The following is a 21146-nucleotide window of genomic DNA, read 5'->3' on the forward strand; positions in this document are numbered from 1 at the left end:
GTCACTCCATTCCAACAATTGTTTAGTACCCTCTATAGTATTCTTTTTTAAAGCAATGTCATCAAATACAGGTGATGCACTTATATCATCAATAAATAGAATGCAGGCAAGATGGTCGGATATAACAATAGAGTGTGATACAATCATATCTTTAATTTTATATACTCCCTGACAGTTAGCCCAAATTAAGTCTATGGTACTGCACCCATTAGCGCCTATGAACGTAAAATTTCCTTCACGATCGCTTAAACTTCTACCATTAATCAAGTAAAATCCAAACATTTTCATAGTATTCATTAATTCTGAACCTCTTTTGTTTTCAATTAAGTCACATGAACACCTATTAGCATACAATTCGGAATTTTCGAAAACATATATGTCATCATTGTCCAGTTCCCCTACTCTACAATTAAAGTCCCCACCGATAAATATTTCTAAATCGGAAAATTTGTCACTAATTTGTAGCAAGCTATCGTAAAACATTTCCAATACATATTCGATGTTATCGCTTGGTCTGAAATAGACGCTACCTATTATCATTTCAGAGTTACCCAACATAACTTTTATAAATATCCAAAAGAGGGAGATCTCTAATACTTCACATTTGAATTCTTTCTTAATATAAATCATTAGGCCTCCGCTTGGGCGACCTTTAGATTTTTCCTTTATTGCGCTGGCTGTAATTAAATTATAATTTTGCAAATATGTCAGGGGTTTGGGCTCATTAATTAACCAACTTTCTGACAAACAGATAACATCGAATGACTGAAATTCTATACATTCCGTTTTATCTAAGTTAAACATATTATTAAAGCCGTTTATGTTAAGAAACGCTACCTTTAGAAATATTGTTTTGGAATACTGTTCAGTTGCATTACTCTTTTCATGCTTTCTATTTTTTGGATAATGAGGTGTTAGTTGCTATTCCGAAATAGGCCTATCCCTTGACGTTTTTACTTTTTTCAATACCTGCTCTAGTTTGTTTCGATCTGGTGTGTTCAACCATTGAATTAATTGGCTAGTTCTCGGCGTAGAGGGGCGGCTGGAGTCTTCTGTCTGCGATGTTTCCTTTTCACTACTCCTTTTCCTTGTAGATCTTTTTTTTGGCGTTATTTTTTTCTTCTTCTGCGATGTTTTGGTAGCCCCGCTGGCGTTCACTATATCTTCATAGAAAAATTTATTTGAGTTGACAACAACATAATCGTAACGCATCTTCGTATCTTCACCTTTTTCTCTAGCCAGTTGATAATATTTATATAAAACTCTTCTTTCTTCTCTAATTTCTTTGGGGAAGTCCTCCGTTACAACCAAATTTGTTCCTTTTAAACTAAATCTCTTATACAAAATCTCGTTTCTTTTTTTTTCACTTTCAAATCTAATCAACAAAGTGGGCTTATTAGGACTGTTTCCCAGCTTACGAATATAAGTAATGTCAGATTCCAAACAACTGACTTCTAATTTAGAATTAAATACTTGTACAATTTCTGATAACACATCCTTCATATTATCGGACTCGATCTTTAAACCGTACAACACCAAATTTTTTGCTCGAGCTTCTTTTTCTAGTAATTTTACTTTTATACTCTGTCTCTTATTTAACTTTTTTAGTTCGGTACACTCTTTTTTTATCGTTGTTATCTCCTTTTCCATTAAGTCGAACTTTTTATTTGTTTCAACCAACATATTTTTAATTTCGTCGGTTTTTTTTATGTTGTCATCAACACTCATTTTTAATGAACTGATTGCGCTGAAAATCTTTTCTAAATCAGCCATCTTCACAGATTAAATAAGTGAAAGAAAAACAAATATTATTGACTGACAGCAGGCAGATTATTCTGCGATGGTGCCGAGTTTTGTGGATAAGTTCACTTTTAATATTTACCTTTAATAAACAGTAATTACCTGGCGGGGGTAACTCCTATCCAAGCCGTATCCCCACCCTGACCACGCCTTCACATAAATCTCGCCAAAGTTATATCAAATTTAATAAAATGTTAATTTTCAACTTAAAATAAATAACAAACTGTTCGATGAAATTTTCTCAAATTTCCACCCCGCACTCTAAGTACAACACTCTAACTTTACACCAATTTTCACTGTTCAAATCCGAGCAGGATAGGGTTTTTACTGAAAAACAGATATACACATAGAGAACGATGTTCACTCGACCAGAGCAACAGTGCAACTCTTTTATATTACAAATAACATAATTTTTTACTTCTAATGGATTAAATTAAAAAGAATTCGTCATAAATGAATAAAAATAATTCAGTTTAAGTAGCGGTATGTGGATTCCACTCTTGTGAACAGTTAAATTGATTACAAAACGCACGTGGTTAATCCTAAATTCAACATAATCAACATCCACACAATTTGCCTTTAAAACATACATCATACTTCTTTATCGAAGTCATAGCTCATGAAACTAAAAAAAATAAGTGACAAGTATAAGGTTTGTTACTGTTAACATACGAGTACTTAAATAGAAACAACATATGTGACTCCTCGGTTGGATCAACAACAGAACGCAGAGGATTGTTTGAAAGCATCGCAATGGGGGACAGCTTTTCACCACTCTGTTGACCTAGGACCAAGCGTACTCTACAATAAACTTTGCGTCCGCAACTCTTAATCAGATTGAATCTCCCTCTACTAAGCCTCGTACCCTTATTCTGTCCAGAAGGGTTTGGAAGTGGAAAGCCCCGTCTAAACCCTAGCCCATCATTGCTGCGGCCACTTCCTAATGTAAATAGCAAGAATTTCTCTAGCTGAATACTTGATCCAAACTATTTTACAATTGGTTGGTTTAAATTAAATTCGTTTAACTCATTCGTTAAAGTTTAAATTTTCCAATTTGCATTTCAAATAGTCTTAAGACTAGTCTTGATTATTGTGGTAAATAGACAGGCAAAAATAGTAGGAAAGAAGGATAAACTGCATTGTAAAGAACTGGGGTATCCTTTGGACGTAGACAGCTTTCAAGCTAAGAATAGAGGGGCTAGTTTAGATTTTTATTTAGCCATAGAAAAGAAGTAGACATGAAAATGTGGAAACGTTTAAATTGTTAAGGAAATAGTTGATAGTAATTGTTGAAAAACTTGAGGAAAAAATATTCCTAGTTTAAGAATCTACTGTGTGGAAAAAGTAATCGCTATCGTCAATATCTGATTTTATCTCACCGCATTTCACCACTTTTTGTTTTATGGAGCTAATCGATTTTTGCAGTTAGCGATAATATCGTTAAAATTTGAGGGCCAGTCTGCACTACACCGTCCACCAACGCCTATTAGCCTCATACACAGGGTGTTCATTTTAAGACGGCTCAAATGCATTTCATGCTTAATCGCTTGATCTGAGCCAAAAAATGGTAGAGGAAAAATTTGTTGCCCGTCACCACTAGTTTCAGAATATATGACTTGATTTTAGATTCCTGCCTACATACGGCTGACGCGCGACCAAAAGTGAGGGTTCGCTGTTGACCCGCATTTTCATTTACACAGTTTTAAGGAGCATAAAAAGTTATGAAAGAAACCGGAAACCGCAATTCGATATCTTCAAAACTAAAGGTGCTAGCCTTTTTCAAAATCTTATATTTATTAATCATATTTCAATTTTTTAACTTGTTATCAAAGAGAAATAAGTGCTCGCGATAGGTCATTTTTATGTATTTTTTCATCCCCTTTCTACTGAAAATATTGCCAAGGAAGTATTTTTTTTAATATCGGGAAATAAGCCGTTTTCTGAGTGATTTTTCTAAGAAAAATCAAATGTTAAGAGCTTTAGAAGTTCTCAAGCATACACAAAATGGCTAAAAAATAATTTTACATCTGGTACCAACAAGAAGGTTTAATAATTATTTGGTAATTTTGGGAGAGTTGCGTTTAATTACCAATAAAATTGGAAACTCCTGCCACATATTTAAGTGATCAATATCTTTCATTTAAAGGATCAAACTTATTCCTTAATTTATCAAATAATGCAGTTTAAGCAGCTTGTTCAGCATCTACTGTGCCTTCAAAGGTGCCTCCTCTGGCTCAATTGCTCTCTGTATCTGCGGAGGCGTATGCGGGCAGGAATCTAAAATCAAGTCACATATTCTGAAACTAGAGGCGACGGGCAACAAATTTTTCCTCTACCATTTTTTGCTCAGATTAACCGTTTAAGAATGAAATGCATTTGAGCCGTCTTAAAATGAACACCCTGTATAAGCCTATTTCTCAAGTGGTTACTTCCCTAGTGTACTATTATAAAATTATTGGTGACAACACTATTTTCAAAATACTGTCAACGGATGGGCACCATCAACGGATAGGCAAGCCAAAACACTGGACTCCCACGCTCTGTTTGTAGCAGCACTTATGGTGGCAAAGACAAGATCTAGGCAGGCTAGAGTTATTCAACGTTTCAGATCATCGACTGAAGCCACGGGATTAAGGTTACTGTACACTTTATTTTTTAGATATCCGCACAAAAAATAGTCCATTGGGGTTAAATCCGGAGATCGAGGTGGCCATTGGATCGAACCAATGAGTTCCAGGCACTTTCCATGGAAATTTCTGCCCAGGTAACGTCAAACAACTCTCGCATTATGTGCCGATGAACATTTTCAAGCAGAACTGGCAAAATGTCTTTAAAAAAAAAAGTTACGATACCTTGCACCAGATAAGTTCTCTCTGTAGAAGTATGGGCCGATTAGTTCGATTTCCTAAAACTCCACACCAAACGTTTGTAGAAAAAAACAACCTGAACGTCGAATAACTCTAGCCTGCCTAGATCTTGACTTCGGCACCATAAGAGCTGCTACAAACAGAGCGTGGGAGTCCAGAGTTTTGGCTTGCCTATCCGTTGATGGTGCCCAATTTGAACAGCTTCTTTAAAAAAAAAATTAGGTAATTTTGAGATTAAACTGAAATTTGTTTTTCATATTTTAAATTACCATAACTTTTGAAAAACCTAACCGACTTAAAAAAAGCTTTTTTTTGTTTTTTTTTTCAATCAATCACTGAAAATAAACTAGACTAAAAATGATTAAATAAGGGTTTTTTATTTTTTCGAAATTTCCCGCCGTTAAAAAAAAAAGTGGGTGGAGCATATAACTCTTGGTCACCCTGTATACATAAAATTGAAATAAATGTCAAACTTACCATCATTAGATGCACCAAGCAGTACATCGATGGAGGGATCAGCCAGCACATCTGGTGCGGAGTACGCAATAGCTAATGGCGTACCTTCGGGAAGCTCCTCATCCGAGGTTAGCGAACTAGCTGGTCCGTATAGGTAAACCGCATGTCCACTGCTCGTTGTGGTCACACCCTATGAAATAGAATGTCATCAATTAGCCATTCTGAGCGCTTCAAGGTTCTTTTTAACTGATTAATAGCAAGTATTGCAATATGTGTTAAATTTTTTAAATGGGATTTACATTGAGATCACCTCTACATTGATAACATCTGTTCTATGCAGCCTTTACACGAGTTTATCTCAACATAATTTACATAAACAAATTTTTGTTTAGATTAACCTGTAATGTGCATTTGAAAATGCATATAAAAAACAAATCTTAATCAAGAATGTGTTCTTAAAAACTAGTTGACTTCAAAATTATAAATTTTCACTATACAATTAGTTTCTCTTAGATTAGATTAGAAAAGAGACGGGATCTACGACCCCGACATCGCAGCCAAAAGAGGCTTTCCTTTGGAACTAGTAGACGAAACCTCCCCTAGTAAAGAGGTTGAGGACTTTCCCTACTAGTTCTATTTGCGCTACCATCTCCTTTGGTCTCAAAGTTCCAAAGGTTTCATAGCGCAATCGTACAGCTGGTGAGAAGCCGTTTACTCCTCTTCCTGACCACAATCTGCACAACGGTTTCGAGCTAACAAGCCCCACCTATTACAGATGCTTCCTGAACTTACCACGCTCTGTGAATAGGCCTGTGATCAGAGTAATCTGCTTTCTGCAAAAGCACAGAGTCTCTTCCATTCTTTGTTTACACAGCCAAGGCATCATAGTCTTGCTATGTATGACCCCCCCCCCCCAGGGCACATCACCTAGTTTTTTTTATGTTCTCTCCAGATCCAATCTCTGAGAGCTGCACGAACTGCACACCCTTGGTGATACCCAGGACAGGTTCCTGGCCAATGAAAGGCGTGTTAGCTCCATTCCTGGGCCAGTAGATCAGCTATTTCATTCTTCTTAATCCCCACATGACCCAGCATCCATTCCAGCCGAACTTTATTGTGGAGGGCCAGTTGTTCCACGGCCTTCTTAGATTCCCAAACCGGGGAAGAGGTAGTTCTGAAGGATGAAAGGGCCTTCAGTGCAGCCTGGCTGTCCGAAAAGATGCAGATCTCCCAATTTCTAAGATCCATTCGCAGGTTTTTCTCAGCACAAATATTGATTGCATTACTTTCTCTTGCATTAAGAGTTCATAATCTCAAATTTAAAAAATTTGGCATCCTCTGTAAGTCTGAGTAGAATTAATAATATATATCTTTTTGTTGCGAATAGCTTAAAATATAAATTATACAACAGTAATTGATTTTTATTTTGAAGTTTTCGTCTGATATAGATGTGTACTTTATTCCGTAATATCTAATTTATCACTATTATTGATATACATTCATATTAAAACTATCCAGTAGGACAGTTGTATATGGGTTGATCTTCAAAAACTGCACGAAAAAGCGTAACAATTTTTGACAATTTTTTGCTCTTTTTCTGTAAAAGATAAAATTCACAAGTTGTCTTTAAAATATAGGGCAAATCCTTCTTTATAACTGTAATTTTTTCGCAACAACCTAGATGTAATAGATAGGACGGTCGTTTGAAAAGTCCGTGCAAAGTCAGAGAGATAGCACTACTGGCGCGTATCGAGGTTATGTTTAGTTAGTAGCATCTCTTGGAAGAACACACACCAAGTTTCAGCCAGATCGGTCTATTTCTTTGTGTTTGGCATTCGTTTGAATCGAGGAAGTCGAGTGATTTGCAAAAAATGGACGAAAAAGAATTTCGTGTGTTGATTAAACACTACTTTATGAAAGGCAAAACGCCTCAGGAGACTAAAGAGAAGCTTGATAAACATTATGGTGACTCTGCACCTTCGATTAAAACAGTTTATAAGTGGTTTCAAAATTTTCGGAGTGGCCATATGGGCACAAGTGACGCTGAACGTTCTGGACGCCCTGTTAAGGTTACTACTCCAGAAATCATTGATAAAATCCATAATATGGTGATGGATGACAGAAGAGTGAAGGTGCGTGAGATTGCTAGTGCTGTGGGCATCTCGAATGAACGGGTACATAATATTTTGCATCAACATTTGGACATGACAAAGCTATCCGCAAGATGGGTGCCGCGATTGCTCACGCTTGACCAAAAACGAAATCGTGTAAAGTGTTGCAAGGACGGTTTGCAGCTGTACCAGAAGAATCCGCAGGACTTTAAGCGTCGTTTCGTCACTGTGGATGAAACATGGATACATCACTACACTACTGAGACCAAAGAACAATCTAAACAATGGGTTACCAAGGGGGAATCTGCGCCAAAAAAGGCGAAGACCGTTCCTTCGGCCGGAAAGATTATGCCGACTGTCTTTTGGGATTCGCAAGGAATAATCCTCATCGACTATCTGGAAAAGGGTAAAACTATTACAGGTGCATATTATTCATCGTTATTGGACCGTTTGAAAACCGAGCTGCAAGAAAAACGCCCACGATTGGCCCACAAAAAAGTCCTTTTCCATCACGACAACGCACCAGCTCACACCTCAGCAGTTGTGGTCGTAAAATTAATGGAAATAGGATTCCAACTCGTTTCACATCCCCCCTATTCTCCAGACTTGGCTCCCTCGGACTACTATTTGTTCCCCAATTTGAAGAAATGGCTGGCGGGAAAAAGATTTTATTCAAACGAGGAGGTGATTGCAGAAACGAATGGCTATTTTTCAGACTTGGAAAAATCCTATTATTCGGAAGGGATCAACAAACTAGAGCAGCGTTGGACGAAGTGTATAAGCCTAAAAGGAGACTATGTTGAAAAATAAAAAAGGTTTACCCCAAAAAATTAAGTAGTTTTTATTTTTGCACGGACTTTTCAAACGACCCTCGTATGTATGTTTATGTGGGTAAATTCGTTATTATTTGATGTTTATATAAAAAATGTTTTCTTTAGTTTTGTAGTAATGTTTGTTGAAAGTAATTTTCCTTTTTCCTGTCTACTGATTTTATGTAGACGCTTTATGTTCATTCAATCATTATAATTTTCACTTCATTAATACTGATTTATGATTTATTAGTTATTTTTAGTTTTGTATGCTTTATATTATTTTTCTGTGTGTATTTAAACACAATTTATAAGTTGTTCACTTTTTAAAAGCAATAAATATTACTATTATTATTATTACAGAGAACCTATAGTGATGCCAAATAACTTTTATCACAGTAAACATATAGTGAAATCAAATAACTTATAGTGAAAATATAGTGAAGCCAAACACTTGTTTAAAGTAAACATACAGTGAAACAAAATAACTTTTACTGCATAAAACTTATAGTGAAAACCAAATAACTTTTTTTTTAATAGTGAACTGATATTGAAACAAATTAATTTCATTGTTGTTAACCCAATCCAATTTAGTAAGAAATGGAATTCTTTTTAGGCTTTGAAAATAGTAGAAATAAAAGCCACTTTGAGTGTTCGCATAATATTGTTTTCTTACACACAGTGTAGACTTCAATTTCGAATAACTACATTTGTAGAATAACATAAAGATATACTTAAAATAGAAAATCTACAATGAAGTAATATTTTTCTCTCAAAGTGATGATAAATTAAGATTTATTTTTCTTTTGTTACTTAGTGATTTAATTAAGTTTGAAAAATATAGCAGCTAGAGGATCCTTCTCTCTCTTTATAATTTACAATTTCAGAGAAAGAGGAATTTAATTTTCAAAAGTTTTATTCCATTCCGTCCCTGCCATCGTTTTCTGATGGAACTCTTTTAAAGTTGCCAAAATCATTTTAATCTAATTCAGTTCTTCTCAAGTTAGTAAAAAGACTGTTTTCTTCCAACGAACTCTTTTCACAAATTTTATTGTATAAATTTGTCCTTTATTTGCAATATTAAATTACACTGTGCTCGCTTACGCTAAATGGTTGGATTTATTTTAGATAAACTATTCTGGTCCATGATTTTTTTAAATTATATATTAACAAACTATTAAACAAGTTACTATTGTAGTACTTCTTTTCATTCTTTTAATTTATCGTTTATATTTTCAAAATTTAGGTTTTACAAGAAATATTCTTTTTGGGGTCAGTTATGACGTCACCCTGCCTTTCGCCGAAAATAAAAGAGAATGTACCCTACATTTTAAACAAAAATACATAATTACCATTACGGACACGTTCTCTAAACGACTAACATGCAAACTAACAAAACAAATTAATGCTATAAACATTGCCAATGTAAAATTATTGAATACCTATCAATATTTCCCACCCCCGTAGAAATCATAATGGACAATGGCAAAGAATACAACAACAATATCGTAAAAGAACTTCTAAAGTTGTATAGTATACAAGAACAATACACTACACCAAATCACTCAAACTCACTAGGACATCTCAACAGAGCACACTCTACACTCATCGAATTGCTTAGGACTTTGCAAAACACGTACAAAGGCGAATCGTTAGAGAAACAACTACACTTAGCTACACACGCATTTAACAACACTATAAACCAAAACTTAAAAATGACACCGAACGAAATTACATTTGGGATAAAAAACAACGACATAAGCTACTACGACGACATCCTACAGACAGAACTAATAAATAAACATAGAAACGAACTTGACTTACTACATAAACTAACAAGAAATAAAATCATGACAGAAAAAGAAACGCGAACGAAAACTCTCAATGAAGAACGGGAAGATCCCGAAATACCGGACGTTACTTACTGTAGAAAACGCGCTAAAACAAAGGACGTAAATAAATACAAACCAGTTGTACAATTTAAAGACGTTACCAGCAAAAATAAACTAATCAAAGTACATAAAGACGATGTTCAAAGACAAAGGAAAGTATACAATTCCGTTTCAGATGCTGACCAAAATACTGTCGCTATTAAAATGGACACTAGTTAAGGGAAACCCGCAAAGTTGTTCTGTTCTGCCTATTATTTTGTTTCTATTCCAAAGAAGGCGAAATCTCACCAAACTATGTACTTACTATCCACACCAAATCTAATAAATCAGAAATATGTAAGTGTGCATAATTTAAATCAACTGATACACATTGTTAATAATACTTACTATAAAGCTGCATGCATTCATGTTAACAAGAACTATTATTGTACTAAACCTGTTAAAGTTACAGATATGTGTAAGCTCCAAATATTATCAAAAGGCAGCTTAAATTATTGTAAAACCATAAGCGTAAATTTAAAAACTTTCATAAAATATATTCCTGACATTAACGCTTACCTATCATTCAATCATTCTAGAATAAGCATAAAGAACAATACCGATGTACATTTCGCTTTCCTACCTAGAGTGGCTATAGTAAAATTAAATAATGATAGAATATCCTAATGTAATAAAATCTTCGATCGATGCTGATCCTATAAATTTCTCTGCAGAAATAAAAGAAATTATACCTTATAATGTAACTTTTCAAGAATTGAAAAATGTGAATCTAACAGAAATTAACTTAGAGAAACTAAACGATTTTGTACTATTTGATGTAAACATTACTATAAAAATATTAATCGCCATCATAAGCTATTTATTACTATTTAATGTTATGTCAATTTGTATGCCATATATCAAAAGTAAAATGCAAATCTCAGAAGGGCAACATGCCGAAGCCATACAACTCCGACACCTAGTACCTCCAAGTGCACCTGAGTTGGATATCAAATGGGCACCTTCACCATCATAAGAATCTTCAGAGGACTTTAGAGCTTCGGAAGGGAGAAGTTATGACGTCACCCTGCCTTTCGCCGAAAATAAAAGAGAATGTACCTTTCTCTTGAAGATACGATATCTATCGCAAAGCTATCATTGTAAATATGTAACAATAAGTTAGATCTATGGGAATATGAACTATTTAAGATTATTGGTATCTATGCGATACTCAATGTAAACTGTAATTAATATATAAGGACATGCAATTATGAATATAGAGATTTGTAAAAGTTTAGTCAGAGAGCAGTCAAGATTAGTCTATGATTATTAGTATTGTACGTTAAGAGAAGTTAGCCTGTATATAAATGTTCTCAGTTTGTGAATAACATACCAATAAAAGTTTTATTTGTGATTCTGCTAGTCGCGATTCTTTAATTGTCCCCTGAAGCCCACCCAAAAAAACTGTGGCTGTGTCATGGACACGCCCGTGTGTTGTACGTAAATACGTTTTACATAACGGGTTATATTTCTTATATAAAATACTGGCTCTTCAGGGAAAGTATTATTAAGCAGCGGTAAGTGTTTTTCTTTTGTTAGCTTCAATGAGCGCAGAAACCATAGACGATCAGACACATCACACTTATGTCCGAATGGATCGTTGACAAACGTCGTAGTGAAACGTGTACTAGCTGTCTTGCACCAATGTGTCTTCATAATCGACGATCGAACACAATCTATGCCTATACAGTCCGTTGTCGATGTAGAAGCGATTTCATCATCCACTTGCATAATTTCAACCGTCCCAGCTGCAGATGTACTGACACCGTCGTTGATCCGCTCGGCCCGCATTCATTCCTTTACGTTCCCGGCACAGCTTGACTCGGTCATTTATTATTAATTACCATTCGATTGTTCTTGAGAAGCCCTTTCCAACCGTATACGATCTCTGTATTTGGTTTTGGCTTTTCGACGGCGTATAGGCCGACATTATATATTTTTGATAATATTTTTTTATTCTAACACCTTATTATATTCACTGTCACTATTTTACACTAATGTTTTATATACAATCGATAGACTGTGACGACAGCTGACGATTAAAACTTAAACGAACATCGTAGCTTCTCCGAGTCAAAAGTTATACTAATTGCAAATCTCGATACGCAGCAAAATGATCTCAAAATGGCGGCGCTTCCCCCTCCACCGCACGCAGTCACAGTCCTTGCTTATCGTAATGAATTCTTTGATCCTTTAGCTATCCAGTGGTCTAATTTAATTTTGGATGTAGACTGATAGATTCGAAACTATAATGCCAAACTGTATCCCCCGATTTTGTTATCATTAGGTTTTTTTTGGATTGCCTCTATATGATAGCAAATTTAAAGACGTATTTACGTCAAAAACATACTTTTACAAATTATTTTGTGATTTAGATGTGTCAGCTAACTGAAGAAAGTTCTGATTGGATATTTAGATTCTATACAAGGCTTAGCCACCGCAAACCACAGTGGCTATTGTCCGCAAGATTGGATATTTTTGTTGTTATGGGTTCCATGATAGAATACTGTACTTCAACCATCACAAATTCTAAGACCAGCAGCAATGTACACCCGGTAATTATAGAGTTAAGAAAGATAAGTTTAAGGAGAGATTCCTTTTATTTGGTTGCAGTCAACTGCAATGAATGCTACTTCTTATGAAATTAAACAAAAAAAAAACGGAAGTTCGATGAAAAATATAATTGTTTTGACGTTGAAAATTAAAAATGCATGTACCAACGTATATACCGATTTTATTTTGTTTTTGACATCTGATTTAAGGTGAAGTTAAGCGCAGCAGAAGGAAGTAAAAATCGTCGGTTTAAGTTCATTGTTCAATTAAACTGATTGGGTACTTTACTTTATGCAGTAGTCAAGCATTATTAATAATATGTAATTAATAATTAATCTAGTTTGTTAATATTAAATATTAATGTAGTTTTCATCAATTACATTGTTAACCTAGGTGTTCTCCCCACAATGTTATATACTAATATGTAACATAAAGTAGATATGCATATTTTTAGTTGGTTATAACTAAGGAACGGATTTTTATGTATTTAAAAATGCCAAATATTTAATTAAAATATGCATTTATTTTCGTCAATTATGTGGAAAATATGTGATTTTCTTAAAATATTTTCTGGAATATTTAAGTAAAATGGGCATTTTTTTATGAAAATGGAATTTTTTTTTTGGGGGGGGGGGGCAACTTATAATTATTTATACAAGAAAAGAACATTTTTACAATTTATAATAATTTATTAGGAACAAAATAATTTGTTTTTACAAGTTATAATGATTTATACAACAAAGAACATTTTTACTATTTATAAAAAGATGTGTTAAATTTTCAATTTTGAAAACTTCACTCTTCGAAATTGTTTGCAACCACATGAAATTTCAAATGTTGGAACGTAAAGTGACGACGATCTGGGCGTAAGATGGACTTGTAACGACTAAAAGATCGTTCAACATCTACAGATGTTATAGGTGCCTTGCTGAAAGAAGTTGTAAAGGGTACACGATGTTCTGAGGTGACTTCTGTTCCACTGATAATATCAGAAATCTGGCAGATGGTCTCCCATCCTTTGTTCTTGCTCAGTACTTCTACCAGTTTTGATCTGATCAGATCTCCCTTACTCCCAAGTATTCCTTCCACCTTTTCGATGACTTTTTTAACGTTGGACACGTTTTCTGTCAGTCGAACATTTTGGGACTCAAGTTGGGTAATGGCTTGTGCAAGAAATACGCAATTGTCAGAAATGAATGCAAGGTCGTTCCTTAAATTAGGTTTCTCGAATAAAGACTTGGCTGTATTTATCGCTACTGCTTCGTCTTCGAGATGTGAAAGGACATTCTTGATTTTATTGTACTTTTCATAGTAATACTGAGCTGCTTCCAGCCAAGTACCCCATCTTGTCAATATTGGTTCTGGTGGAAGGCACAAGTCTGGATAGAGATCTTTTAGCATTTTAATGCGACTTGGTGCTTTTAAGAACACTTTTTTAACCACTGTGATTCACAGTCTGTGGTTCACAGTTCCTGTCAACCACCTCCCAATTACGAAAATATGCCCAAAATGAAAAATATGGACATATTTTGATTAAATATGTAGAAATATTTATTTATTTTAATGAAATATGTATAAATATGCGATAACATCCAAATATGTGGAAATATGTGAAATAAAAGTAGACTCAAACGGCTTAAAAAGTGTCAGTATGAATACTTCTAGTTGAAAAACATCTGTAAATTGCCTAGAAAAAAATATGTAAATACATACGAACCGTTCCCTAGTTATAACACTTCTTTACAACAAGTACTCAATTAAAGAGCTACATTACAATTATTATTCATTTGTTACTAACTATGTAATTTGTGCTCACTTTAGACGAATTCAAGACTGAAATTTCGTTTTAACTCCGTAATTCAAATTACAACAGTAATAGACCAACTCCAACATTCCCTTTTTCTTCCTTAATATGCGAGTGAATGTGATGTTTATTCAGAATAAAGATAAATCACAAGAATAATTTGGAATAGAGTTAAAATGAAGTGCCTTTTTAATACTATGATGATGATAAGATACATCTTTTATTATTCTAGCAGAAAAATATTTATGGGTGATAAAAGGCCCAGCCCAAGGGTCTGTGACATCTAATACATTCTAAAAAATATGATACTAGAAGTATGAATGAAATGTTTGGTACTTGCTGATTTCTGTAAGAAGTTTTGTCTTTGATGAGGATGTTCTCCGAGCTTTGGTGAAAGAAAATCCAAGAACAACTGTTCGAGAACTGGCAGGGAAACTCGAAGTCAGCAAATCAACTGTCGATGACCATCTCAAGGCGATTGGGGAAGGTGAAAAAGCTACTCACAAATTAAACGACCGCCAAAAAAGATTAGCGGTATGAAATTTGTGCTGCACTTCTTTGCCCGAAACAGCAGCGATCCTTTTCAAGTCCAGAATTGTGACTTGCGATGAAAAGTGGATCCTCTACGACTACAGCAGACGCTCTGGACAGTGACCTTGACAAAGGAGAAGCAGCACGACATTTTCTAAAGCCCCCCAAATCATCAATAAAAGGGGTGATGGTTACTGTTTTTGGTGGGCTTCATTTGGTCTGATTCATTACAGCTTCTTGAATCCTGGCAGAAACCATCAATGCCGAATCGTATTGTAACCAAATTTGACGTAATGCATCAGAAATTGGTAATAATGAAGCCATCTTCAGCCAATCGACAGGGGACCCATTCTGTTTTGCATGACAACGCTCGGCCACATATCTCACGTTTGACTTCCCGAAAATTGTTGGAGCTTGGCTATGAGACTCTGCCACACCCGCCCTACTCACCGGACCTCTCGCCTACTGATTACCATTTTTTTTTTTAGACACCAGGACGACCGCTATTTACAAAATAAAAAATTTATTGACCAAACAACATTGGAAAATGCGTTTTCTGAATTTATAAATTCTAAGGATTCCAAATTCTATAAAGAGGGTATGGAAAAGTTACCCACACGTTGCCAGAAATGTATAGAAAGTAATGGAGACTAGTATGATTAATAAAAACAGTTATAAATCATTAATTTCTATTTTTTTTCTTTTAAAACCATAATCCTGCATTATTTTCCGGACAACCCAATAGTTCGAGATTTATACAGGGCCACTTGATTAGATATTAGTCATCTGGTTGTGGAAGGCTTAATGCCAAGAGAAACTGCAAGAGAAGTTAGAAGTATGAAGTTTAGGCAGGCTGCCACATAATGTAATGTCGAACCCCATGAGAATCCATCAGGACTTCAAGTTTGGCCTAAATAATAAGATGGATAGCCTTCTCTAGGGATAAAGAGAGAATTAAAACAAAAGGCGATCATTGTACCAAAATGTAATGCCATCATTACAGTTTTGGCACATTTTTGTATAATAACTTTTTGCTTCAATTGAATTTTTACTTTTATTTCACTGTGACTGTTTTATACTAAATTTGAGACACTAACTGCATCGATATGAGCCTATCTTTTTGCTTTCTTATAATTTACAACTGAGGGAAGGTATTGCGCAGATTATCGATTGCGGGTTTTCAGAAAAAAATATAATTTTAGAGGTCCTTTGTGACCTAAAACGTGGTTTTTACAATTTGGTGTGTGTTTGTATATGTATACAGGGTGATCCATTTAAAACGCACCAATTGCTAATAACTTTTTAGGAAAGCGGAAATCCGGAAAAACCCACGAAGTAAACTATATGTTTTTTTTATCTAGTTTTTTAATTTTTGCACTCCCAGTGCTGTACCTTCATTTTTGGCGGAGTTACGGCCAAAAAACTGATCAAAAACCATGAAAAATGACGTTAACCCCGTTTCAATATCCTTTTTATTAGTCGAGATATTTAAGATCAAAATTACAATTTTATCTATTCGTGAACGGTTTTCAGTATTAATTTTCCACCAGAAATACAAGTTTTGGGAGGTCCTCTGACGACAAAAATGTAATTTGTGACGCAAAGAACAAAAATAATAATAATTGAAGATTTAAAAAAAAAATTTAGTGCAATGTAATGGTTGTGGGAGAATCAGGATAAATTTGTTTTATCATAAAATAAGAGCAATCATCACATCATTTTAATGTACCCCCATATGGAAGACTTCTTGACCTATGATTACGGTAAGAATATCTTGCCATGGAGGGGCGGATGTTGCTCTAGTGGTCAAGAGCGTGGCTTTGTAAGTGGGAGATCCCCAGTTCGAATCCCGCTTATGACTGTATTTTATTAAAAAAAGTATTATGATATATTAAGTATTATGAATGACTGCATACACGAGATTTGAACTGGGGAACTCCCACTTACAAAGCCACGCTCTTGACCACTAGACCAACATCCTGGCAAAATATTCCAAACGTATACCTCATCTTGACCGCCAAATTAGACCTAACAATACTCTCGACCCCGTGGTCTAACCACGTCAAGTACCTAGGCTTAACTTTGGACAACAAACTGATCTTCTCTGCACACGTTCAGGAGAAAGTGAATCGTGGGCAAACTGTCTTCACGACTACCATTTCCTTAACTCTCTCGAGACTTGCAGATGACTGTTACAGAACAAACTGCTCCTCTATAAAGTGGTCATCAGGACGATGTTACCTCTACTACGCCAGCTACACCAGGAGTCTGACCTGTAAAGTAGTAACATCAATAAACTCCAGGACAACACAAGAAGAAATTTCTCAGACTTAGCGACAGACTCTCCACGATGCACTAGAAGTCACGAGACTGCATCCATTATCCTCCATACACTCCTATATCCAAAACCGCCTGCTGAAACTTCTTTCCATCCTAGACTGCCATCCTAATCCACTCTGCCGCGACATAGCCTCCTACAGATCCTTCTATTCCCTACAGGACACAAAAGACTAAAACATATCCTTCTCTAACTTTCTACACTATCTGCAGTTTTTCCTTCCTTTTTACCTGCATTCTGTATCCTTTACATCCTAAGCTTTCCCCATACCATTGTTAAGAAGGTTATATTGTATTGTTCACTAGCACTTCATGTTTATATTTATTGTACTTATTAATAATAAAGATTTATTATCTAAAAACAAACTTAGGTACTGATATCCTTATGAGTCTCTTATTCTGTGAATAGGTTCTCTGTAACGATTCAGTGTAATCAGGGCCGGATTTTCCTATAGGCTAACTAGGCTTCAGCCTAGGGCCTCAAGATCAAGAGGAGCCTGCATTCAAATTGTTAGCAAAATTAAAATTACACTATTCTAAAAACAGTGAACCCTAAAACACTGTTTTAGTGATGTATCAATGTAGTGATGTATTTTATTATCTCTCAGGTAATTTACAAACTTAAAACTGGGAGGTGAAAGGGCCTCATAAGTGGAATAGCCTAGGGCCTCTTTTCATCTAAATCCGGCCCAGAGTGTAATGTTTTTATAATGTTGATCAAAAAGTAAAGTAATCGCCTATTTTGTTCAGGCGGGGCTTAACGTTCAAACACCAATTTGGTGTCAGTGGACGGGGGCGGAAGCTCATACTTTACCAAAAACAATTTTTTCTAACAAATAAAAAGTGGTCATACGCGGGGCGGGATTCAAAATGGGGATCTCCCACTTACAAAGCCACACTCTTGACCACTAAACCAACACCCGCCCCTTAATTGTTGATAAGGATGAAATATAAATATTACTGATGGAAGACAATTTATGAGTTAGAACCTTAAGAGTCAGAGAAAATTGAGTATTTTCACCAGATATATTTTTTTAATGTGAAAAATTTGTATGGAAAAAATATTTTTAGAATGCCATGAGGAATTTAAGAGTTTGGCCTGGTCTATCTGCCGTTCTAAGTTCAAGGAGAAGTTAGAGATAGTTTGTAAGATACCGGTGGAACCCATTCCTAAATCATGACTAGAACTCGCAACTCCCACTATGTATATCAATGTAGTGTCATCCAATTTTTACCTTTACTTCAAAGTAAATTTGTCCATGCTTTTAGTAATGGACAACGTACAAACGGAGCAGGGCTGTCTTCTAGGCGAATGTTACTCTTCCAAAGTTTGTGTCAGTTTTTGGAATAAACTTTAACAAGGTTGAATCCATCTGGATTTTCTTGATAAGGAATACACAGTCTGAATACGAGGGTCGTTACTTAACAACTCAAAAATGGTTAGTTTACCCACTAGTTGGGCTTAGTCTTCAGTATAGGAGGCCATCAATTCAACCCATCTGTGGTGGCCATTCCCACCATACCAGGTACAAGGTGTGGCTATTAAATAACAAGACTGATGCTGCTACAGAAGAACTATGCATGCGCCAAATCCTAAAGACCGTCAGCTGTGCAGCGTAAAGCCTTCTCTTTCGATTGCAGCGCTTCACGTGTTTGTAGAGAAATCTGTCTGACCGGGGAACCGTCGTTTGTGTAAGAGGTGTTAGTTTCGTTTTGCCGAAAACATGATACTACACATGTAGTAGAGCAACGAATTATCGTGAAATTTTACATCAAAACTTGGTAAAACCGCTACTGAAACTTATCTTTTATTAAAAGAAGTTTATGGCGATGAATGTTTATGAATGTCGGAAATGATGACCACCCGGGTCGCCCTTCAACGTCCAAAACGGATAAAAAATATCGATTATAATTAATCAACATTACTACCGTGAGGTGCTTGCTGAACTCTGTGAAAGAGTAAGAGGAAAAAAACGACCCAATTTGTGGAAGAACAAGTCACGGGGTTCTCCATCAAGACAACGCGCCCGGCTCACACTGCATTGTCTGTCCAAGATGTTTCTAGCCAAGTGCAAACATCCCAGTTTTAGGCCATCCGGCCTTATTCGCCTGACCTGGCCCCCATGTGACTTTTATCTGTTCCCCTAAAGTCAAATCTGCATTAAAAGGAACACGATTTCAGTCCGTTGAAGTTGTGAAAGAAAAAGCGGCACGCGTCATGCAGGAGCTCACAGAAAAAAGACTTCCAGCACTGTTTCGAACAATGGTAAATTCGCATGGAGCGTTGTAGGGATAGGGGAGTGGTGTATATTGAAGGTGATAATAACTAAATATGTATAAATTTAAAATAAAATGTTTTATAGCAATAGTCTCGTTAGTTAATAGCCACACCTCGTACTCTTTTGGATTTAATACAAAATGCCCTAAATGTGTTGTATGTTTGGAAACAAAAAACTCGATTCTATTAACTCTAGAAAGACACAGTATGTTTTACTAACTCACATTAAAAAATTAACACCTCCTAAGATAATTGGAACTTCTGTGCAAATTAGTGAATCAGTGAACTCCCTAAGAGTAATTCTTTCTCAGCAAATTAAACTGGTTAAAACTTGTTTTGACCTTCAAAAGGAGTACCACAATTCCCTAAGCTTTCTTCTCAATTAATTACTTCTTCGCAGCTAAGATATATAAGATATATGTGACGTTTATTTTGAAAGTGGGGCAAGTCCATTTTTTGTTATTTCGAGATATTTAAGGTTTTGGGTTTCAATAAATTTAAAAATATTGGTAAATATTAATAGACATATTTTTTGTATTTTGTGGTGTTAGATAATGTAAGTTTATAATCCAATAGTGTTTATAGTGCTGGCTAAGAAAATAAAGGTTTTATTATAACTAAATGGACTTGCCTCACTTTCAAAATTATTGAATTATTGTAATCGTTGATTTAAATGGATAATAGTTCATATTTAACAAAATACTAATCAATAGTTCAACTATTCTTCTTCTTTTTTTGAATCATTTTGGTCCGAATTGCCTTCGTATTCAGATTCTGATTCCAAGATTCTTCTTTTATTACCGATTGTCGTGGGTCTTATTTCTACAAACATAATAAAATTACTTGCAAATGAGGATTTTATTGAAATGGCGTTATTACCCAGAAAAGTATTTCTATTTTTGTTACCTACCAAATTCACTTTCAGATGCATCAGAGTTATAATTACCGTTGTAATCGGTTTCAGCCATTTTTTCTTTTTATAAAATAAACCACAATCCGTTATTTATTTTCAAATAATGAAACTTTTATCGTACATCGAGCACAAAACAATACAACTAACTTGATAGCCGATATAATATAAGTCGAATGTTATACCATTACAGTTTTTCAGTGTTGCCAATAGTACTAAAATTTCCGGATGTTGGTGTTATTATCGAAACGCAAAATTAAGATGTACTTATTATTATTAAATAATAATAAATTTTATGAAATATTGTCATACAATCACCAATTATCAATATCAAAGAAAGATAGATAAGACATGATGTTAAACCATCACATTTGCTTCACCATACAGCAACCGGAGTTAAATTTTGCAGTACGGTTAAATAATTTCAACCTAAGATGGACTTGCACCATTTTCAAATTAAACATATTTACAATATTGTTAAGAGCTAAAACTTCTATCTCCCAAATATTAGGATTCTGAATTCTTTGTGACTCTTAATTGTTTACAGATAAAAAGATCATACTAAGTTTTATCTATAATTACCATTATCTTCATTTTTTTTTTCAAAAATGGACTTGCCTCACTTTCAAAATAAACGGCTCATATATACACTGAGAGGCAAAATAAGTGGCCACCCTACAGTATGTGTTCTTATTTCCAATCAATTTCTTATGAACGTCTTCACATACTTTTAGAATAAATAACGGGCCACTTGTAACA

General features: G+C 35.1%; 1 protein-coding gene across 10 annotated transcripts in view; it reads right to left on the reverse strand.

The window, feature by feature from the left end:
• The window catches only part of LOC141459325 (uncharacterized), a 799141-nt gene that overhangs the window by 123072 nt on the left and 654923 nt on the right, over positions 1 to 21146 (reverse strand). For all 10 annotated transcript variants that reach the window (XR_012461442.1, XM_074138280.1, XM_074138274.1 and 7 more), the window contains one exon: positions 5145 to 5313. Coding sequence is in view for 9 of the 10 variants with exons in the window: in XM_074138280.1 (XP_073994381.1) it covers positions 5145 to 5313 (169 nt within the window). In the remaining variant the exon portion in view is untranslated. The remainder of the gene's footprint in view (positions 1 to 5144; positions 5314 to 21146) is intronic.

Source organism: Rhodnius prolixus, unplaced genomic scaffold (assembly GCF_049639745.1).
Source record: "Rhodnius prolixus isolate KJV_2025 unplaced genomic scaffold, Rpr scaffold_11, whole genome shotgun sequence".
Classification (NCBI taxonomy): Eukaryota; Metazoa; Arthropoda; class Insecta; order Hemiptera; family Reduviidae; genus Rhodnius; species Rhodnius prolixus.